This window comes from Pleurodeles waltl, chromosome 3_1, assembly GCF_031143425.1.
Source record: "Pleurodeles waltl isolate 20211129_DDA chromosome 3_1, aPleWal1.hap1.20221129, whole genome shotgun sequence".
Lineage (NCBI taxonomy): Eukaryota > Metazoa > Chordata > Amphibia > Caudata > Salamandridae > Pleurodeles > Pleurodeles waltl.
This window is the reverse complement of record NC_090440.1, coordinates 314988653-315012717: the sequence shown is the minus strand read 5'-3', so window position 1 is coordinate 315012717 and position 24065 is coordinate 314988653. Positions and strand designations below refer to the sequence as shown.

The window sequence follows — 24065 nt, the reverse complement described above, 5'->3', positions numbered from 1 at the left end:
TTCACATTCTTATACTCAACTCAGACGTGTAGAGGGTTTTTGGTCATCACTCTCCTCGCTGAGCCTTCCTAATGTTAGAGGATCATACAAAATCGTTGTGGGGGTTTTACAAGTGACCAAAGATTGGGAAACAGGGTTTCTTCCAGAATCCTGCACTTGCCAAGGTGTAGTGCACTGCAGAAGCCCACCACACACAAGTACATAAACCTGCTTATCTTTGAGAAAGGAAAAGGGACTCTACGCCTCTGCATATTTTGCCATCCTCCTGTTGGTTCCTTGAGATACCTCCTTCCAGTAATGTGGAAAGCCCATTACCTCTCTCCCATCATTTCAAACACTTTACCCCAGAAGGGTGGACATGCTTGCATTTAGATAGGAAGGGGTTTGCATTCCTTTCCAAAGTGCGCTTGCATGGAGGTTTATTCTCTGCTTTTCAGTCATCTGGTGCACAGTGAGAAGAGCTTTTGGAAACACGCCTATCTTCCTACTATACGGAAATAAAGAAATACAGCAGCTTCTTCAGATAATACGCTTAAGTGAAAGTCACAAAAGTAGAGCTGTATCATTTTATTGGAAGCACACTAGCAGAATATAACCACCTCTGGTTTCTTTTATCATTTGTACATCACGTTCTCTGCAAAAAGACTGCTTTCCAGCAGAATGTGGGAAACACATTATTGAAAGCTATAAAAAGAACACCTTTCCTACTAACAGTTTTTGGTGTCTCAGCTGAAAGTATTTCAATTGTCCTGCAATGTATGGCCAGTCTTCCACCTTCCACCATACCACCAGGAAAATAGGTGCACAGTACCCTAGCCCTGAGCAGGAACCTCTGTTGCCTTTAGACAGCACTGGGAAGGACTTAAGATACACTTGAATGCTGAATCAATGGTAGCTCCTTGGTTTTGATCATTGTTGTGTTGTTTGCTCTTTATCCTTTCAGAAGTCCATGGAAGAGTTATCTTACGAATATGAAGTCGGTTTGAGATGTGGGGTGGGTCCTGCTGGACAGTTCCTCTGTAGCTTCAAGACATGTTTAACATATATTGCCTTTGCAAAGGAGTTAAGTAATGTATTCTTTAAGGCAAAACAAATGAGTAGCAATAAGCAGTCCCAATTACACATCAGATTGCAAGTGAGTTCCTCAAACAGAGGAGTGCTTACTCACCTTCTGTGCCTTGATCAGACAGGTCTAATTGGCAGAGTCTGTCTTTGGGAAGATCAAAGGTCCAGAATGTTATCTTTCAATTGCACATTTCTTGTTATCTCTGCATGGAGTATACGGCCTTTAAGTATTTTTATGCCCTTTTGTACCAGACTCTACCTGATGTGTCTGCCAAGAACAGCGTTCGCTTTCAGTTCAGTGCGCAGAAGGCTCTGAAGCCCGATCTGTGCAGTTCAAAAACACATACATGGCATAGCAAAGGTGAGTGAGTTCAAAAATTGGTGCTGTAAAAAAGCTGGTGTCGGGGAATGGAGGCAAAACAGTGGTGATTCCCATGTTGAACTGGGAAATGTTGGAGCTCTGTACTCTTATTTTTGGGTGGTAAGAAGGATGCTGGTCACTTTTTTCGAAAGATACAAAGTGCAAGTTGGCAATGGGTCAAATAGTAAGTGGTGACTGAGCTCAACAAGGAGTATAATGTAGAATTGTAAGAGGTGGACTACATATGTCTTTAAACCTCTTTCCATTAAATTGAACATGGAGGTGTGTGCCAAACTGTGTGAAACAATCAGCTGAAGTACATGGCAGACAGAATAAATAATCAGCCTTACTAGGAAGTGCTTGAAAGATGGAACACACCTTAAACAGTGAAGGAAGCAAGCTGTGTGGCAGTGTTTGCAAGGCGATGGAGCCCATTAGAATATTAGTCTTTCTTTTTTATACAATTAATATACATATATCTCAGGAATAGGTTCACCACATCTCTGCTCTTTAGAGATGGAACAGGGTTTTCATTGCTGTTCTTTGTTCCTTTGCACAATCCCTTTGTCTCCATTCATGAGTTATTTGTCTTGGCTTGTCCATGGGTTTGTCCTTCACAATTATTTATCCCAGAGCCTTTCTAAACTTTTGATCAAGTAGATTGTCTTATTCTGATCGAAAGCAGTCTCAGACTAATCTAAACCACTGTCTTTCCTCTGGCACTTCCTCCCGCCCACTGAATTTCAACATTTCTCTCTTTACAATCCCTAATGCTGATTTGTACATTATATTTTGGTACACAATGTCAATGTTTCTAGAGTGATATCATTTTAAAAATTCTGCCGGTTATCAGGACTTTAAAAATTTAATTGTTTTACTTTTGCTTTCCCGTTCAACCATTTCTACTTCCTCTCCCTGACTACCTCTCACATAGTTTTATGTCACAATATTGATAGCAGATGCGTTTCAAACTGCCCTTTCTGCTCTCAAGCACTTGTTTGTCAGCAGTGCATGTACGTAATTAAATGCTTGAATTCAGAGGCATTCAGAACAGTTTTTCAAAATCACAATCACAACAAGTTGACAGAAAAAAATGATCACAAAACACTGGCAGCAATTTGCGGTATTTTTGCATCCAGTAAAGAATTTACTATCAAGAGTACTAACAGGTCAGTGTGTAAACTTCCAATTCGGAGTGTGTTGTAATCTGAGCTGAGTCAATCAATCAATCAATTAATTTGTTGAGCACGCTACTCACCTGGAAGGGTCTCAAGGCGCTGGGGGTGGGGTGCTACTGCTCGAAGAGCCAGGTCTTCTTGTGCTTCCTGAAGGTCACGAGGTCCTGGGTCTTACGTAGGTTGGTGGGGAGGGAGTTACAGGTTTTGGCGGCGAGGTGGGAGAAGGATCTGCAGCCGGTTGTGGTACGGTGAATGCAAGGGACTGTTGCGAGGTTGGCGGAGTGGAGCTGGCGTGTCGGGTTGTGGAAGTGAAGTCGATCGTTGAGGTAGGCCGGTCCGGTGTCGTGGAGAGCTTTGTGAGCCTGGATTAGGAGTTTGAAGCCGATCCTTTTGTTGACGGGTAGCCAGTGGAGGGCTCTGAGGTGGGCAGAGATGTGTTTGTGGCGAGGGAGGTTTAGGATGAGACGTGCTGAGGCGTTCTGGATGCGTTGGAGTTTTTTCTGGAGCTTGGCCGTTGATCCCGCGTAGATGGCGTTGTCATAGTCCAGTCTGCTGCTAACAAAGGCGTGGGTGACCGTTCTTCTGGTTTCCACAGGGATCCACCTGAAGGTCTTGCGGAGCATTCGTAGGGTGTTGAAGCATGAGGACATGATGGTGTTGACTTGCTGGGTCATGGAGAGTGAAGAGTCTCGTATGTAGCCAAGATTGCGTGCGTGGATCGTGGGTGTTGGGGGAGACCCCAGGGTGCCCGGCCACCAGGAGCCATCCCATGCTGACTTGCTGGGGCCGAAGATGATGATCTCGTTCAGCTTGAGGTGGCTTGCTGTCATCCAGTTGGCGATGGCGAGGAGTCCGGTGTGGAGGTTTTTCTTGGCGGTTGCGGGATTCCTCGTGAGGGAAAGGATGAACTGAGTGTCGTCAGCGTAGGAAATGATGTTGAGGCCATGGGATCAGACGATGTTGGCGAGTGGAGCCATGTACATATTGAAGAAGGTGGGGTTGAGTGAGGATCCCTGGGGGACTCCGCAAATGGTCTTGGTGGCCTTTGACCAGAACGGGGGGCGGCAAACTCTTTGTGTTCTTTCGGAGAGGAAGGAGGTGAGCCAGCCCAGGGCTCTGTGGCGAATTCCGGTGTCAGAGAGGCCTGTGCAAAGGGTTTGGTGACATACGGTGTCGAAGGCTGCGGAGAGGTCGAAGAGGATGAGGGCAACGGTTTCACCTTTGTCGAGCCTGGTCCTGATCTCGTTGGTGCAGGCGATGAGGTCGGTCTCGGTGCCGTGGTTTTTGCGGAATCCAGACTAGGAGACGTCGAGTAGGCTGTTGTCCTCCAGGAAGCGGGAAAGTTGGTTGTTGACTATCTTCTCTATGACCTTCGAGTGGAAGGGGAATAGGGAGATAGGTCGGCCGTTTTTGAGGTCTTCGGGGATCGGCTTTGGGCTTTTTGAGCAAGGCTTTGACTTTGGTGTATTTCCAGCTTTCCAGGAAAATGGCGGTCTCGAAGGAGCTGTTGATGATGGTCTGGAGCTGGGGAGCGATGATTTGGCTGGCCTTATTGAAGATGTGGTGAGGGCAGGGGTCTGTGGGAGAGCCGGAGTGGATGGTGCTCATGGTTTTGGTGGTTTCCTCATCGTTGGTGGGGGTCCAAGGGCTCAGTACTTTGGTGCAGCAGGGTGCGATGGGGTAAACCATGTCAGTGGTGGTGGGGGGCGGCATTGCGAAGCTTCCATGTATGTCTGTGATCTTGCGGTGCTAGAAGATGGAGAGGGAGTCGCAGAGGTCTTGTGAGTGGGAAGGGTTGGTGGAGCAGGACTTGGGGTTGGTGAGTTCCTTGATGACATTGAATAACTCCTTGCTGTTGCGTGCGTTGTTGTCTATCTGTTCTTTGTAGAAAGATCTTTTGGTGGTCCAGATGAGCTGGTGGTGTTTGCGCATGGCTGATTTGAGGATGGTGAAGTTGCTCTCTGATTGTTCTTGGTGCCAGGTTTTCTCAGCTTTCTGGCATTCTCGTTTGGTTGCCTAAAGGTCTGCGGTGAACCAGGGAGCTTTCTTGTTGACGCGGGTGTTGCTGGTTTTCTTGAGTGGAGCGAGGGTGTGGGCGCAGTCGTCGAGCAATTGTTTGAGGTTGAGGGCGGCGGTGTTGGGGTTGTTGGTTTTGGATGGTAGGGATTGGGCGAGGTTCGAGATCAGCTGTTCCTTGGAGAACTTGTTCCACTTGCGGTGAGGGATCGGATGCTGTTGGTGGTGGGTGGTGGGCTTCAGGAAGGAAAAATGAACGCAGTGGTGGTCGGTCCAATGGAGTTCAGTGGTGTGAGTGAAGGTGATGGGCAGTTGGAGGAGAAGATGGCATTGAGCGTGTGCCCAGTTCAGTGGGTGGGCGAGGTGACCAGTTGCTTGATGCCGAGGTTGTCCAGTAGGGCAGCAGAGTTGCAGTCACTGGTGTTCTCCAGGTGGAAATTTAGGTTGCCGAGGAGCAGGTAGTCCAAGGAGGCGAGGGCGTGGGAGCTGATCGTGTCGGCGATGGCGTTGCAGAATTGGTAGCGGGGGCCTGGTGGTCTGTAGACGAGGGTTCCTCTCAGGGTGGTGTTGGCGTTGAGGTGTATCTGAAAATGTAGGTGCTCTGCGGAATCCAGGGCGTCGTTGGTGGAGATCCTGATGGAGCTTCAGGGGACTATAGCGATTTTTTTGTTTTTTGGGGTATTATTGAGATAGGTTGCAAATTGATACTCACTTCATTAGAGGTCATAACAGGGATGGTAGCTCTAGGCTCAACAAGCCACCAGAACGTGATTGCTGTTCAAATGAGTAAACGTTTAAAAAAACATTTCCGATTCAGTAGTTGGTAACTTTTCAATGATTTGCAATTGGATCTGTTGCAAAAGTGACACACTGCTTATCGAATCATTACTTTGAAAGGAAGCCTATAGCACCGACCTTCCAGAAACCAAATCAGTATAGGGTCACAGTCCCATTTTAGGAATTGGTCAATATTTTCCAGATTCCTAAAATAAAATTAGCATATTTGCTCCATATCGGAGTGTTTGTGAAAACAAAGAACAATCACAATGACAGGAAACTAAAGTAGTTGCTAAAATACAAATGGATTTCGGATTATTGATAACCTCTCTTGCTTACAAAATCCTTTACACATCTCATGTCTACGGAGAAAACAAACCTGGAATCAGGAAAAAAACACGCTCACACCCCACAGGCTTATGTACTGGAAAACTCTAATTCAGTATCAATTTATTGAGAGAAAATCATTCGCTCTTGCGTTGACTTTTTATTCCACTTTACCATGCCACGCTATAGAATATAGAGAACTCTATGGCCAAAAAAGTCTGTTTAGACCTAATCACGTCAGTCCCTACATTGTAACACAGTCAGTCACATCATCCTTTACATATTTAAATGGAAGCATGACTATACAAAATTAGAAACCTCTACCTGCAATTCTGAAACATAATAGCAAAGGTATTGGTACAATTTACCCAACAAATACAATGATATCACAGACCACAGTTTTCATGACGAAATTTGGACATAGGCTAATATTTCTCCATTAAACTTGTGCACTGGATGTTTATTTTCCACTTATGGATGTTGTCTTTTTAACTTGCTTTAAAAAAATAAAAAAGCACCTTTACCTGCATATCCGAATTAGTGAAACTACAAGCAGATAAGTAGTTTGTGTGCATTGCAACTGATTTCTTCTTGGATGCCATATTTTCATTTTTATCAAATGTCAGTGGATAAACAGAGCACTTATTGTCCAGGCCCCTAAAACAAGTAGACACAAGAGTAGGACAGTCAATGCAAGAATTTGGTTAAGGAGAATATAATCTCAAATGTTCAAAAATATCCATAATGGCAATTTCCACAAATTTCTTTCCTGTTGAGCATCCTTCTAATTCTCTTTCATTTAATAGGATCTCAGGTCTGACCTAATTTGGAATTAAGAAACAAAAGCAAATGCAATACGTGTAACACAAGGAGAAAAGAGAAGCGCAAAAGTAACAAACGCTTAACAGTCAGGCCAGGGCCCCTTTACAGAAAGTGTATGCTGAAGCAATTTCATTGTGTCCCTTCGTGTGCTCAGGCTATTATGGCAGAGAATTATCACTACTCGCAATTATCAATTGGTGTACTGGGCAGATATTTCCTTTACTGGAGCCTAACATTAATACACATCTACTTCCAGTTGGGGCACTTTAGAAGGTCCATATCCTGGGAATTATTGCCCTTGGTAAAACATGGGCAGAGGTACCATGCTCAATCAATCAATCAGGACTTCTATAGCACAGCTAATCACCCGTGAGGGTATCTAGGCACTGGGATCCTGCTGCGATCAATCGTAGAGCCATGTCTTGAGTCCATTTTTTTATTCCATGAGCAAGGATGCTGTTAGGAGGTGGAGGAGAAGGTTGTTCCAGGACTTGGTGGTGAGGTAGGAGAAGGGGCAACCTCTGCTGTAGCTTTGAAAGATGCAGGGACTGTGCGCGAGGGGGGCAGATCGCAGGTGTTTGGAGGACTGGCTGTAGTTCAGGCAGTGGTTGGTGTATGCTAGTCCTTGGTAGGGGAGGGCCTTGTAGGTGTGCGTGAGCCTCCTCAATTGGGATCTTTGCTGGACAGGGAGCCTGTGGATGTCTCTGAGGTGGGGGAGATGTGGGTCCTTTTGGGGAGGTTCAACATGAGTCTAGCCACTGAGTTCTGAATGGTCTGGAATCTCTTCAGGAGTTGGGCAGAGATTCCTGCAAAGAGTGCATTGCTGTAGTCGAGTCTGCTGGTGACTAGGGCTTGGGTGACGTTTTTCCTCTGTCAAAGGACATCCCTTTTGGATCATGCAAAGGGTGTGGAACGTTGCAGAGGTGAATGCATTGATCTGGCAGTTCATGGCGAGTTTGCTGTCTAGGAATGATGCGGAGGTTGTGGGCATGGTCTGTCAGTGAGCGTGTCGGTCCAAGTTTAGAAGGCCACCAGGTGTCATTCCACGGGGAGGTATTTTTTCCAAAGAGCAGCTCTTCGGTCTAGTCCCTTTTGAGATTTAGGCAGTTAGTCTTCATCCAGCTGGTGACACTCGTCATGCAGTTGTGGAAGTTGAACCTGGTGGTGGAGGGGTCGTCTGAGAGTGAGAGGATGAGCTGGGTGTCGTCTGTGTAGGAAATTATGTTGATGCCGTTGGTTTTGACGATGTTAGCCAGGGGTGTCATTTAGGTGTTGAACAAGGTGGGACTGAGGGATGAGCCTTGCATGTGGGCTCTAACGTGAAGGGAGGTAGGCAAATGCTCTGGGTCTGTCCTGTGAGGAAGTATGAGATCCATCCAAGGGCATTTCCCTAGATCCCGATTTGGCTGAGCCTCTTGGCGAGGGTGTGTGGGATTTTGTGTCAAATGCTGCTGAGAAGTCGAGGACTATCAGGGCCGCTGTGTCACCCTGTTCAAGAAGTGTTTTGATGTTGTCTGTGGCGGTGATCAGGACAGTCTCAGTGCTATGGTTGGTGCGGAAGCCGGTCTGGGATGTGTTCGGCAGGTTGTTGTTCTGTATGTGTTCGGTGAGTTGTCAGTAGATGGCTTTCTCAAAGACTTTGGCAGGGAAAGGGAACAGAAAGACTAGTTGGTTGTTCTTGAGTTCTCTGGGGTCAGCTGAGGGTTTCTTCAGGAGGAGTCTGACCTCTGCGTATTTCCATTGCTCAGGGAATGTGGCGTGGTGATGGATGCATTGAAGATGGAGGTGAGTTTGATGCTGATTTCCTTGCTCCTGAGTTTGCAAAAGTGGTGGGGGCAGGGGTCTGTGGGTGCTCTAAAGTGGATGGAGTTCATGATGGCTATGTGTTTCTGTGAGGTGAGCTGTTCCATCTGGTGAGCAGAGGGTTGTTGGTGATGTCCGTTGGCATGAAGAGGCTGTAGAGGTCAGTGGGTCGGGGTTTGATGGAACTGTAGATGGTGGATATCTTGCTGTGGAAGTAGTCCGCCAGGATGTTGCAGAGTTTCTGTGTTGGGGGGAATTGTGTTTTCAGTGGCTGAGGGCAGGAGTACTCTCTGACTATGTTGAAGAGTTCCTTATTGTGGTTGGAGCAGGCCTCAATGTGGTCTACCAGGGCACACTTCTTTGTATCTTTCAGGAGTTGATGGTATTTATTGAAGACTGATTTGAAGGTGGGATCTTTGCTGTTGTGCCATCGCCTCTCTAGATGTTTGCACTTGCATTTGTTGGTCCTGAGTTCTGGTGTGCACCAGCTGGCATGTTTAGTGGATCTGATGTTCTTTGAGGGCTTGGTCAGGGTTTACTCTGTCGGCGCATTTGATGATCCAGGTGGAGAGGTTCTTCACGGCCTGCTTGTGGATGGTTGCAGGGTCGGAATGGGTGGTGTTGAGGGCATCCATACATTGAGTTTTTGTCACTTTGGGCCAGCTGCTGTAGGATGAGGTTGGGGTATTGGTGGTGGTACATGGTGCTTCTGCAATGATAAAGTGGACGAAAGCATGGTCGGACCAGGTGAGTTTGGGGACATAGCTGACTTGACTCTGTCTCTGGCAGTGAAGATTGGGTCTAGCGTGTGGTCTGTGCTGTGTATGGGGTCAGTGATCAGTTGGGTGAGGCCAATGTGGCTCATGCTGTCCAGGAGGTTGGTGCTGTTGGTGTCATGGAGGTTGTCAGGGTTGAAGTTGAGGTCACCGGTGAAGATGTGTTGTTTGGAGTTGATGGTGAGCAGGGCAATGAATTTGGGAATGGTGTTGCAGAAGCCAGGGTGTAGGCCTTGTGGTTGTTTGAAAGGGTGCCTCTGATGGTTGTTCTACCATCAGTTTGCAGTTGGAAGTTGCGATGCTCCCTGATTGGTGTAGTGTCGTCTTTGGTGACAGGTGCAGTGGATGGTGTCTTTGTGGATGATAGCAATGTTGCCTCCGTGTATGTTGGTATGATCCCATTGTAGCGTAATGTTTCCATTGGGTGTTGTGGTGGAAATGTCGGGGCGGCGGAGGGGTTGAGCCAAGTCTCTGTAATGAACGCAACGGGGTAAGGGTGGTGATTGTGTCCCAGATTTCTATGGCATGTGATCTGGCGTTGAGCAGGAGGCAGTGGAGTGGTCTCATGGTGGTCACAGTAGGTAAGGTAGGAGTGGTGAGGGTTTTTGTGCAGGAGAGAGGTTCTGATTTCAGTAAAGAGACAAAAGTGGCAGGTGAAAGGTCCTAACGCTGATCTAGGCGATGCGAGGCAGCAGTTGTTGCAATATCTGGGGTCTAGGGTTAGGAGTTCTTTGGCGGAGTAAATATAGGTGGCCACAAGGCCAAGGATCCTGGTACTGGACACAGTCCAGCAGTGGATGGGTGCATTTGGGCTTGTCTTCGGCATGATTTTGTTGCACTGGCAGCAAACCTACTGCATGCAGCCACTGGGCGGCTGCGCTGGAGCCTCCAATAAGTAGGTAATGGAAGCTGGGTGGTGGGCCCGTTCCAAAAAACGCAGTGGTGCGGGGATGAACAATAAAAAAAATAAACAAGTGAACAAATGCAGCTAACTTATACTGGCTGGCTTACTGGAAGAGCAGAACACAATGTTAACTCTCTGAATAATACTGACAAATGCAAAACAGTCTGGCTTACTGCATACAGTATGACAAAACAACTTGACAGGTGTGTTACAGAAAATGAAGTGTTAGGCAAGCGGGCACAGAGCAAATAACTGGGTAACTTACAGTGATACAAACAGGTAGCTTGAAGCACCAGACAAGTTACTGGCAGCAGGAGTAGTGCATAGCAGAGTCCAGGAAGCCTGTGGTGCTGGGGTGTGGATCGGTGATACGCTTCCAGTCCTTCATACAGCCACCAGCCCACAATTTTCCCACACTAATGAGTGACATCATTATTTGCTAAATAACACACATGTGGTCATGGCATGATGAAGGATGGCGAAGGGGAGGAACGTCACATTACACCAAGGTTATACAATTGACATCACGCTGATGTCTCTGTTCATTCTGGCAGATCTGCATGCACTGCTAGGCCACAATTGTGCATCAAGGAGGCACCAGGATCCTGGAGAATACACAGGGTTTCCAAAGCAGGAATTGCACGTGCTCTTGGTATAGGCAAGGAGATCACAGTGGACTGTCCAGAACCGAGGGGCTTCAAAGGCACTCTGATAAATCCAAGAACTGCCATCACCAGGATTCATCAGCACTCCTAGCAAAAGGGGAATCTCAAAGATTTGCTTGGTCACACAATGCTCATGACAGGTACATCCTATTTTGTTTTTGGTGATGGCAATATAGGACTGTATTACACAGTTACCCATTATGTATTTTTCTATATTACAGCATTTTAGTATTTTAGTAGTGTAGACTGTACATAATTTCCAATTTTAGTAACAAAACAGTATGATGTAATTGTTGAAATGTAAAATGAAGTGTGGAGTATTGTTTTTCCATGTGGTACTAGGTATGGTATGACTATTATTATAATGACAGTAAAATGTAATTCAGTATTCGCTTTGAATTGCAGTAGTAGTCTTTTTCATTTACTGAATTTGTGAAGTATAACCCACTTTAGAGTAGAGATTACTATTTCTCCTGTCTGCCTGTGTTTGAATTTGTATATGGGGACTGCACCTTAATGTACATTTTCCCCTTTGGCAATAGTCATTTTCTTGTTTTCAACATGTGGAGCACAGAAAGAAAATAATAAGTCTGGGAAAGTGGCACAAGTGTGGGTTTAGCTATGAACAATGGTAGCTTTTTGTATGACTGCATGTTATGAATTCTTATGGTTCTCCTTCAATCATTTGCTTTCATGGTTTTCTTTTCGTTTGTCACAACCTGGATGGGAAGTCCATCAAGGCCATGGTATTTTGAGAATGGATACACTGTCCCAGTTATGTTACCATTTGGATTTGCTGAGTTGACCTAAAATAGTCCTTTTGTTAGGCTGCAGATGTGACAATGTAGCTGGTGAGACCCAAAGTGTGTGCTTTGATGTATTTACTGGTGCAACAAGAGTTCAATTGCTGATTTATGACTTTTTTTTATTTTTTTTTATTTAGGAAGTGTATGCAATCTGGATGTTTTAGCCTACCGTATAGATACATTCTGTAGGAAGAAAGGCCATTAGTTGTGTGGCCTGCACAAGTAATGGGTCCACATTTGTCCTCCCTTGGGAACCAAACACCCCATTGCAGCACTTGACTCCCTCAGGGTGGTGAAGCAGAGCAGTCCATGGACTACTTAAGGGAGGTGGTGTGGGCTAGTAATCATCATTTGCTGGCACGCAATAATAAGACTCAATAAATGAAAAGAAAAGGTACAATTATTACATACACACTATTCAATACTATTCAGTAATTTACAAATATACATAAGGCTGATGGAATACATTTTGATGACATTGCGTGGTCATCTCTGACCCTCTAAAGGGGTCCAGTTCAACAAACCACATATCAAAACATTATATTGTACTTAAATGCAATAATTGAATACAACCACAAACAAAAGGCACTTATTACTGGTAATAATGCATAGATACTTTGGTCACAAGTGGCTGTCAACATAATTATTTCAATAAAGCATTTACAAGAAAATTATATGTCCATGTCTCAGAGGTTTGTGTGCTCATTAAATATTTGCAAAATTGAAAACACAATAGTGAGCAGAACCGATTGATGGCATCACATTTTTAATCACAACACATGTAACCACAGGCTTCACCACAAGAGGGCACAGCAGTATCAGCTGAAGTGTGAAGAGCACATGCTCCAGCCAGGGGAGTGCTTGAATTCCAGGGAAACCCCTGAGGTAGTCATCTTTTTGCAGTCCCACCAAACTTATGGTGGGGAGTTCTTAAATCCTTTTGGGGGAGGCTGCGCAACTCCTGCCGCTCCCCCACACTTTTGGACTTTGTTTGTAGTGGCCCTGCCATCCTGAGGCCACCACAAGATGTAAAATTGTGCAAAATAGGCAAGACCTGCAGGACACTATGGGGCGCTCCTCATAAGCATGTGCTTATTTAATTCTTGGGACCCAGGGATGCGGTCCTGGGCCCCTTCGTCCTCTCGCCAGGTGCATGGAAATGACTAGAAAGTCCCTGCTTTTGCCCCCATCAGGGGCCTGGAGATGGGGTCCCAGGCCCCCCAATAACTACAATGGCCTGCAGGGTGGGCTCTCCAGGCTCTCTGGAATGCTGAGAAGGAGGCACCACCCACAGCAGCTTCTGACATAAAAATCCTCCTTTTGACGACCTCCGGGCCCTGGTACACCTCAGAGGGGTTAGAGAGGCTTTGACAGCAAAGCTCTATGCGATCGCTGGGGGTCAATGGTCAATTTCTTTGCAGGCTGACATTTGGGCCATTTTGCTTGTTCTTGGTCTCCTTCTGCTCTGGGTGGTGAGCCCTAGAGACCTAGAGCACTTTCTTTAGGCCTTCTGGCCTCAGCGGTGACAAACTTTGCAGGGAGCTGGTTTCACTGGCTCCCTGCGCTAGCTTTTCTCCTTGATTTCCTCTAGGCCTTTCTCCTCCTTGGCACAGGATCCCAGTCTTTCCCCCAACTAGTTTTCAGGTGGTGTAAAGGGGACAGCTTATCTGGTCCTGGAGAAAGCCCCACTGGTTCTAGGGTCAACTGAAGTCAGATTCCTTAATCCAGATGGCCATCAAGGTATGTTTTCTTCCAGGCCATTTTCAGGGTGGCGTGGCCTGGGACCAATGGAGCAGGCCCGAAGCTTAAATCCTGCCATAATACCGACCGGAGGTCTTAAAAAACTGAAGAGAAGTGATCGGAGAATATACGGCACATGTAGAGACCGCGGCAATTCATTTCGGGCAGAGTTTACCCGGAAAACTCCCCCCGACAACTTCGCGGCTGCCGTGACCCAAAATGGCGGCCGCGACAGAGCAGTGAACCCATTGCAGCCGCGGCCCATGGCTGAGAGGATACGAAGGTCCCATAGAGGTGAGGGCCCCCACACCATTCATCGGAGGGCACGTGGGGCTCAGACACCTTCGCCACAAACAGCGAGAGCAACAGTACGAAGCGGAACATCAGCAAATGCGGCATAGAGTTGAGCCTCGGGCAACAATCCAGGCCAAAGTTTAAATCCTGCCGGAGGTCTTGGGGAATGAAGAGAAGCGATCGGAGAATATACAGCACAAGTAGGAACCGCAGCGCTCCACTCTGGAGCAAAGATCGCCCGGAAAACTCCCCCCGAAAACTTCGCGGCTGCCGCAACCCAAAATGGCAGCCGCAACATAACAGTGAGCTCGGCTTAGAGGACATGAAGGTCTCGTGGAGGTGAGGACCCTCACACCATTCATCGAGGGACACAGGGGGCTCAGACACCTTCGCCACCAAGGGCGAGAACAACATTACGAAGCGGAACATCAGTGAATGCGGCGTAGGGCGGCGCCCTCAGGCCACAATCCAGGCCCGAAGCTTGAAGCCTGTCATAATAACGACCGGAGGTCTTAAAAATTGTAGAGAAGCGATCGGAGAATATACAGCATAAGTAGGTACTGCGGTGCTCCACTTTGGGGCAGTGATCGCCCGAAACCCCCCCCCGACAATTTCGCGGATGCCGCAACCCAAAATGGCGGCCAAGACAGAGCATAGAGCCAGTTACAGCCGCGGACCCAGGCTGAGAGGATACGAAGGTCCCCTAGAGGTGAGATCTCCCACACCATTCATTGAAGGGCGCAAAGGACTCAGACACTTTTGCCACTAACGACGAGAGCAACAGTACGAAGCGGAAAATCAGCGAATGCAGCGTAGTGCAGCGCCCTCGGGTCACAATCCAGGCCCAAAGCTTAAACCCTCCCATAATAATGAACGAAGGTCTCAAAAATTGAAGAGAAGCATCTGAGACCTGTTATAATGGTAAAACCAAAAAAACAAGACAAATCACCAGCGGGGGACTCCTCGCACACTGAGAATCCACCCCCAACGCCCGCCAGAGAATCGCAAACAGGGCACGAACAACAAGAAACAACTCTGGACACTGTGCTGCAGGCCATTAAAGACTCCCGGGAAGCGCTTGAGCGTAAAATCGATAACCTCACCGCCGATCTTTCCCTTTTGCGAGACGACCACCGTAAATTAAAGAAAACGGTGGGTTTGCACGAAACTACGCTGACAGGGGTATTAGCGGCGCACAAAGACTCATCCTCAGAAATTAAAGACCTGACCACCCGGCTGAAAACATTGGAGGCAAGGACGGAGGATGTAGAAAACCGAGCCCGACGGAACAACATCAGACTGGTGGGGGTCCCGGAGGGGGCGGAGGGCTCCGCGGCTAATACAGAAGTATTCCTAGAACAGTGGCTTAGAGACACTATAGCATCAGAGGGCTTCTCACCATTTTTTGCAGTGGAACGAGCCCACAGGGTCCCTGGCGGACCACCCCCACCAGGAGTCAGGCCTCGGCCAATAATCGCTAGATTACTCCACCACAAAGATAGAGATTACGTACTGTCACAATCCCGCCAGCTAGGAGAGATTCAATTGGATGGCCAAAAGGTTATGATATTCCCAGACTTTACGTGAGAAACACAGGCGCAAAGGGCATCTTACATCGCAGTAAAACGAGCCATGCGTGAGCATGGTATAAAATATGCCATGCTCTTTCCGGCAAAACTCCGAGTGGAATACGATAACAGAACCCATTTTTTTCTCACACCTCAGCTGGCGATGGAATGGCTTGAATCACTGAACATCCATTGCAGAGCAACCGGCGACAGGACATTCCGAAACTCCAGGAAGAAACGTAGCAGATCACGGAAGAAGACCACAGAAGCGGCTCCATCGAAACGTCAGTCACAACAGGAGATGCGTGATGCGGTGGAAACAGCAGCAGCGTTAAGCAGGGGAGACTTCCATACACACCGGACCCCAGATGCCGCATCAGACGTTGACTCAAACTGCGAACATTCCTCAATATCCTCCCAGGACACTCTCGTCGGCTTGCCTTTGATCACCCCAAGAACGGCGGAAGAGATTATTTGACCTCGCTAAAAGAACAAGTTGGCAAGTGAGCGGACAATTGTGGGGGAACCTCAATCTGTTTAGGGACATTGATAGAACCCAACCGTGAATATAGAGCAATAGGATCCTAGATGTCATTTCTTAACCGGCACATTACACATGATCGGGCCTGGGGAAGGGTCCGGGACGCTGCCTCTTGGTCTCTGGCACGCCTCCCTCCAATAGGTTGATAATTAAGATTACAATAGTTGTAATGGTTTGGACGGGGAGAGTTGTAGGTACCGGTCCTGGGGAGAGGGAGTTACAAAGGGGGTTTGATTTTGGTTGTGTTGTTTTCAGGGTTTATCAGGCACATCTATCACGCAGTCCAAATGGTTCACACCTTAGATTACGAAACTCAATAGGTAGGTCCAGTAGTAGTAATAGAGCGGTGCTAGCGGACCGCCTCTACACCCCTCCTTAAATTATGACCACAGAATACAAGATAATCACATGGAATGTCAGGGGCCTAAATAACATGTCCAAGAGGTACAAGGTACAGCTATCTTAAACGAAGGGGAGTGCACATAGCTATTTTACAAGAAACTCACTTGTTGGAGCATGAGATCAAGGCCGTGAAAAAGCGCTGGAGGGGACAAATATTCGCCACTACCCACTCAGCGTTTGCAAGGGGAGTGTTGATATGGATCAGACCAGGCGTCCCATTACAGGTTCTTCATACCTTGATCGACACTGAGGGGAGATACGTAGTGATTTCTGGTAGATTGGACGGGAGAGAGATAACTCTTGCGGGACTATACGCCCCAAATCACAAACAGGGAAGATTCCTAGACAGATTATCACTGATCATGAGCACACTTCTCACTAACACTACGTTAATAGGAGGAGACTTTAATTGTGTAATGGATACCGCAATGGATAGATCACACCCACCATTGCCACAATCCGTAACCCATAAAACAGCACTGCACTTCCAGCAGTGGCAAAAACACTGGCAACTAACGGATTGTTGGCGCAAACTTAATCCCCCCAATAGAGAATACTCTTTCTATTCAGCAGTTCACGTCCTGCATGTACGACTGGACACCTTTTTGGCGTCTCCAGAGGTGCAGTCTGTGGTGGCGAAGGCCGAGTATCTTGGCCGCACCATCTCAGATCATAATCCCTTATTGATTTCTTTGGCCTGGTGCGGCGAGAGACCTTTGATTCCCACTTGGCGTCTGAGAGCAGAGTCACTTGAAGATGAGGCTTTTATAGCCCAACTGGGCACGCAGATTACGGAATTCTTCGAGAACAATGCTGGATCTGCCTCGTCCAGATCTGTCGAATGGGACTCCTTTAAAACAGTGATCAGGGGATATTGTATTAGCACAATTGTGGGAGTACGGAAGGTGCTAGAGATAGAACTAACCGATCTTGAGAATTCCCTTAGGGATCGCGAACGTAGGCACCCAACACAACCCGACCTCTCAACACAACTAGAAGAGACAAGGGCTAGAATAATAGAAACTAACACTAGACTGTCCTGCTTCGATTACAAACAATTCTTGCAGAAGCAACATACAGAGGGCGACAGAGCAGGTGCCCTACTGGCCTGGCTGGCCAAACCGCCCCAACATCAAACCATAGTGGTGGAGTTAGAGACCACACCGGGTATTAAAGTATATGGACAGAAGGAGATCAATGCCACCTTTCTTAAATATTACTCAGAGCTATATGCCCCCCCCCCACCGAAGTACTCAACAACGCTCAATTACGAGATCTGGGGAACCTCAACCTCCCGGCATTGAAAGGGGAAGATAGAATAGCCCTGGCGACTCCCATATCGCTTACAGAAATAAAGACTGCAATCCAGAGTATGGCAAGGGGCAAGGTACCGGGAGCAGATGGTCTCCCTTTGGAGTTCTATCTTACGTATCAGGACTCATTAACCTCCCAGCTCAGCATCTTATATGCAGAAGCATGGAATAACAACAGCTTGCCTCCTTCCACTACAGAGGCCATAATGATTCCCCTTCTGAAACCCACCAAACCCCCCACAGAAGTTCGATCATACCGCCCACTATCAATGCTGAACTTAGATTATAAAATACTAAGCAGGGTACTAGCTAACAGACTTCTACCACACATGTCCTCATTAATCCATCTGGACCAATCGTGATTCATCCCAAAGCGAAGCACTCCCCAAAATATCCGTCGATTGATTTCACTCCTTCATGCCCTGCTCTCTGACGCAAATAGAGCAGTAATCATCTCGATAGATGTCGAGAAAGCTTTTGATAGCCTACGATGGGACTACCTAGAACAAGTGATGCTGCAGCTAGGACTAGCAGAAGGGTTTGTCAAATGGACGAGGCTTCTCTAGACAAACCCCACAGCGAGAGTACGCACTGGCCATACAATATCCCCTTCCTTTGCCATAGGTAGGGGTACAAGACAGGGCTGCCCGCTATCACCTTTGCTTTTTGCGTTGGCAGTTGAGCCTCTCGCCCAATCAGCTAGGTCCCAGAGGTTCTACAAAGGCATTACAATCAATGCATGGATGCATCATATTGCTCTCTATGCGGATGACATGTTACTCTTTTTCCGGAACACAGAGACCGATCTACCTGGAGCAATGACAATGTTAGAGAACTTTGGGGCTGCATCTGGGCTCTGGATAAACTGGGGGAAGTCGTCCATTTTTCCAGCTACTGGGGGTATCGAAGAACCAATGGACAATCGGGGTCTCCCGTGGTCCCCATCCACATTCAAATATTTAGGGGTCAATATCTATCACTCCGCTGAGGATTTACTAGAAGGGAACATTCAGAGCACGATTAGGAGTATCAAAAACAACATGATATTCTGGCAGACACTTCCGTTAGCGGTCACTGGGAGAATTGCATTGATTAAAATTATAGTATTACCTAGAATGTTATATTACTTCGCAACCATCCCACTCATTATACCGAGGATGGTATTTAAAACAATTTCGTCCTTGATTACAGGATTTATATGGGGAACCAACAGACAAAGGATAGCATTGCGCACCCTCCAGAGAACAACAGCAGAAGGTGGTTTGGCTGTTCCTGACTTTGAATTATACTATTGGGTGAGCCAACTCCAATGGCTGGAGCGATTCATCTGAGCACCTCCAGTGGGGGAAGCACTGAGAGCCCCTTTCCACTGCTCCCGCAATAGAATTCTGGGCATTCTACTAAACCCCAAGAAACAGAATAAACCACTTCCGATAGAATGGGAAGCATCGCGTCACTGCTGGGAACAATACCTAAAACAAACACATACCGGAACACCGCATTCACCAGAGGCCCCCCTGATCTGTATAGGAACCATCACAGGAAATCATGTGATAAGGGGTATTACCCAATTCATGGCACTTCTGATCGACACCATAGGAGCTCTATATAATAATGGGAAACTGTGCACTTATGCAGAACTGCAGGAAAGGTTCCAGATACCACCAGGGCTGTTCCTAACCTTTAACGCAATTGCTAGGACTCTCCGTAGACAATGGGGCACAGGAATAGAAGAACCCCCCCAGACATAATACCTGTGACCAAATATGCACTATAGAAGACCAAGGGAAGTTGATATCAGGGATATATACATCTCTACTAACCAGCATATGTCTTCCCTTAAATACACTTAAGACCAAATGGCAGGGGGAACTAGATGTTACAATAGATGACGCACAGTGGACCAGAATAACCACACACATATATACAGTTTTCAGAAATGCCAGGTTTAAATTAATAAACATATATGTTTATCACTAGGCTTACTTAACCCCCTATATGATATCAAAGATTTATGGTGTAGAAAATGCCAGCTGCCCTCGGTGTGCAGAACTAGCAGCAGAGTTGCTGCACATGCTCTGGAGTTGCCCACTAATCGGGGACTACTGGACGGGGATATTTGAGGCACTCTCCACTTGCACGGGCAGAACATTATCCCGATCAGTCATGGTGGCGGTTTTGGGAGATTTCCCCCGCCCCAGCAAGCATAAAATCACAAACCGATTCATAGACCTGGCTTTGATACTAGCAAGGAGAGAAATAACTTCACACTGGAAAGATCCGAAGGGCCCACAGATAAATCGTTGGAGAAATGCATTAATCAAGTGGGCGGAAACTGAAGGGACAGTATTACTAAGGGAAACACTCAGGGGCCTAGGAACTAGAGACAATGCTCAGCATTGGAACACGATACTGGACAATTTTAGAACACCTGACACTTCTAACTCGGATGCAGAGGCAAATTTATCAGAATCAGATCATGTATAGTTGACCAAGATATTCCAATTGAAGATCGTACAAGAGACCAAATAAGTGACTAATTTGTGAACCGAACAAACACCTCTGTATAATTGATGAGAAGTGCGAAAAGGGAGAGGGGGGGGTTACAAAAAGATGGGAAGTTATTTTGTTCTGTATGCGTTTTCATGCAATTATAAAGCAATAAAAGAGATCTTTAAAAAAAAAAAAAAGTATGTTTTCTTCCAATTGTCCATGGCTGCCAGCTCCAGTGTCCAGCATAAAGTCACAACCAAGAGAGAGTTCTCCCCCTGCAACAAGACTTTTTAGGTTTGGTGTGGGAGGTTCCAGTGAGGGTGCAGCTCTGTCCTATCTCGGTGTGCCACATCACCTCTTTGCCCCTGTCCCAACATTCCTGCACAACCTGCTGGGATATTTCAAAATGGTGTCACCCAGGAGTCACTTGCCACATCTGCTCTGGGGGCCTCAGCTCCACACCATGCTGACATCACTCCCAATGCCTTTCTCAGTGAATATTCAAATGGAGCCTCCTCCTCTGTAGGCTCCAGAGGTCAAGGCCCCCTCCTCTGTTTATTGGGTTTGGTCAAGCCAATCCCTGGCACAGTGTAACAGCTAGTTGATTGATGCAGAGAATTCCAACCCACTCCATTCCTCCTCAGGAGCTAAGTGAAACACTGTTAATTGGTTCCTTTGCATGGGGGAGGCCTTTGTTCATGCCTCTGGAGAGAAATGTAATTAACCCAGCCCAGCAGCGTGGCAAAAGGCCTGGACTCTCAGAGAAATCTGACATTCCTGGATGACCCATAAGCTGTACAGATATCTCTTTGGAACTTGCAGAATTGATTTTTCTAAACAAGTTATGCAATATGTCTCAGGTCCCGGTATGCCAAAAGGAAGCAAAGCTGCACTGTAAGGCAGCCCTCCCTTCCCATAGGTGTATAATGCAGTATTGCTGCAGACAAAACAGTAAACCACACTGACTTACCCTAGGAGTGTACACTGGCATCATGAGGACTACCTAAGGTCCATTTCCAATCCTGCAGTCCCCTCTGCACCAGACCACCTGGGTGTAGTTACTGGGCTGCGCACAACTGTAGTCTCCCAAGCGCAGCCCTAACACATTTGCACATGCATGTGCACATGTGTTCATGTGTAACTAGTCCAGTGCACCTTACCTTTGCTGCAGTGCAACAGCCGTATCTTAAAAGGTGGAAACTGGTGGTAAACACATGCAGTCCATTAACCATAAGATTACCCTAAGTGAGTCTCAGGTTATGAGGCTCCCCTACAGTAAAAAGTCAAAAACTAAATGATCGAAAAGTGAAAAATCAGGTGGATCAGATGGACATAACCCACTGTCTAACACAGTCCTATGCAAAGATCACCCTTGTGCATTCTATTGTTTCACCTTGATGTTAGGAGAACATGATATTGGATTTACATCTTTTTCGTTCACAAAGTACTGATGTGCAAGGACAATGGCTTTCTTAAAGAAGCAATGAAAATACTGTATTTTTGTCAAATGTATTTATTTCACTGGTGCTTTTGGGTCCTGCATCTACAATGCAATCTTCTTCGGACACCTTTTCGTAACACAGTTCTTTGAGGTTACAGTGCAACTCTGCTAACAGGGCTGTCAAACACAGGGAATTATTGCTGCTTGTTTACAATAAATTATTTATTATGTAATGTCCCTTGCTACTTCCATGACCATTAAAGATTTTTCAAACATTGTTGCATTGTATCCATTGAATCTTAGGGGACTAGATGATCCGTTCTTCGCAGGCCAACGAAATGTGGCCTGGTGGCTGAGCTGCCAACGTTTCGAATTAGGAAACTGGTTTCTAATTACTTCTTCTGCACTGGACTGGAAATTCCAGCAAATCATGTAACCTTTCTGTTCCCAAAATTGGAATTATTTGATATACAATTGTCTAGTTCAAAAATGAAATCCCCACTTGAATGCACAGTGCCCCAGCGTCCCTTGTTAGGATCGCGCTGTATAAATGAAATACATACAAGTCCAGATTTCAAATTAACATAGCTCTGGACGACTCTATACTCATTTGAAGTCCACTGTGCTCATTAATCCATATTATGCTCCATGAGGATAAGAACAATATTTCGACATTGCTTTTCATACCTTCGTCAACACTTACCCACATGCAATGGCGCAACCAGATGGTGCATATGCACATGCCATCACCCACGTACAGGGCATAGTAACTGCGTGTTCCTGCAATGAAACATTCTCTTTAGATCTCTTTATATCACATGAAAGGTGGTTTACTTCAAAATCAGAACAACATTGATGTGGCTATGGAAAATTGATAGATGCCATAAAATTACGGTCCTTCTTTTTATAGCTCATTATAATGATTTATTGTTAAAGCAGTGATAAATACCTACCAAACTGTGGGCTGTTCTTGCAAACCCTCATAGATTGTGACAATGGTCTTAGTTTTTATAAAATGTCTCACTTAATTGCATGAAGGTGCAGGAAATAATTATATTAACGAAACACTAGAGTTCATCCCTTGTTCCTTTTGTAAACTGAGGGTATTATTGCAAAAGGGTTGATAGAAATCTGTAGGGCATAGTTCTCCTACCACTGCACATTGTGTGGCCTTCCAGATGTGAGACAGTTAAAATATAAAAAAATAGAATTGTGTAAAAGCATTGTTTTTTAATGAATATATTTATAAATAGCTGTCTTTTGAGGGCCATATAAAAGTACCCTAAGTATGTGACTAAGGGCACACTATGAAATCTTGAATACATATTCACATTTCAGAAATGGATCTGGTCACACATAATGGAATAGCACAGCTGTCTGGAATAACTTATTTGTAATGCTGTGCTATCTACAATTTCAGATAAAGAGTGATCCAGTTTTATTGATTGGATGTTGGGATATACATTAACATGATTGTTATATGTTGGAAATGTAAAGATTCAAGAACAACATTCAGAGACAAAGCATGCCCCACGATCGTAATACAATATGTTGTTTGTCATGGTGTAATCGCAAGAAATAATTTTATATATTATGGTATATAATACTGTATATACAAATATTTTAGTGTGTGAGCCCTTGGATTGGTGACAGAACAGGTACTATGTAGTCATATTGCATTAAGCAGGTTTTTTCTTCACTTTTAAAGTATGAAGAATGAAACATCATATGTGGTCTTGAAAGTTTATACGTTATAATTCTTATATTCATTGTATTGGTCAAGTGACGAGAATCACTACACACATCACCATAATTAAGATGTAATGTATTGGCTTCCACTGGTAAAAGATTCCATCGGTTTTAGTCAAGTTTGTACAAAGTTTTGAAATGTATTGGCTAAATAAACAAGCTCCAGTAATGCAATTAGAGTTAAGATTGCACGTTTATATATCTATATAGCTCAGACACGACTTCTGTCACATCACAGCTAATTCTCCAAATACATTATATACTAGGCCAGGTATTCAGTGCTACAACCCTATGGTAAAGTATGAGATGCATGGTAAAAAAAGATTTCAAACTCTACATCCGTAAACACCTCATAACACCTCACCCCGAGCACCGACAATAATGAGCTAATTCCAACAAAATGTGAGGGTTTACACTTTCCAAGTCAAGATTAGATCTCTCGTTTAGTACATGTTCTGAGTACTGGATGGATGGAGATGCTCAACCACACTCCCTAGGTACTGTAGGAAGGCTTTGGTTGGGCTGGGCAGTGCTATTGTTCTTAGCCCCTACCCTATCCATATGCAATTTTATTGGCCGGATTTTCAGGCTGTAGGAGGCTGGCCTGGTTTGTAGTAGGTACCTAAGGTACTGACACCTTATACCAGGTCCAGTTATCCCTTATTACTGAAATGTAGGAAGTGTTCTAGCAGCTTAGGCAGTCTAGGGGTAGCTGCAGCAGAGCAGTCAAGGCTGAACTAGGAGACATGCAAAGGTCCTGCAATACCACTATAGTTACACAGTACTTGTACACAATAAAAGACAATACACAGTGTTACCAAAAATAAAGGTACTTTATTTTAGTGACACAAGGCCAAAAATATCTTAAAGGAAATACTCCTTCTGGGGGTAGGTATTATTCACAATATATACACTAGTAACCAAACTCAGGTAAGTAAACAGTCATAAAATAGTGCAAACAGTTCAGAATACAATAGATTGCAATGGGCCTAGGGGCAATACAAACCATATGCTACAATAGTGG

The 24065-nt window shown here is 45.8% G+C and overlaps 1 protein-coding gene across 2 annotated transcripts in view; it reads right to left on the bottom strand.

Annotated features, from left to right (window-relative positions):
- GNB5 (G protein subunit beta 5) overlaps positions 1 to 24065 on the bottom strand; it is a 493189-nt gene that overhangs the window by 210121 nt on the left and 259003 nt on the right. For both annotated transcript variants that reach the window (XM_069222460.1, XM_069222461.1), the window contains exons 6-7: positions 21996 to 22072; positions 6249 to 6381 (exon numbers count right to left, since the gene is read on the bottom strand). In XM_069222460.1, the coding sequence (XP_069078561.1) occupies positions 6249 to 6381; positions 21996 to 22072 (210 nt within the window). The remainder of the gene's footprint in view (positions 1 to 6248; positions 6382 to 21995; positions 22073 to 24065) is intronic.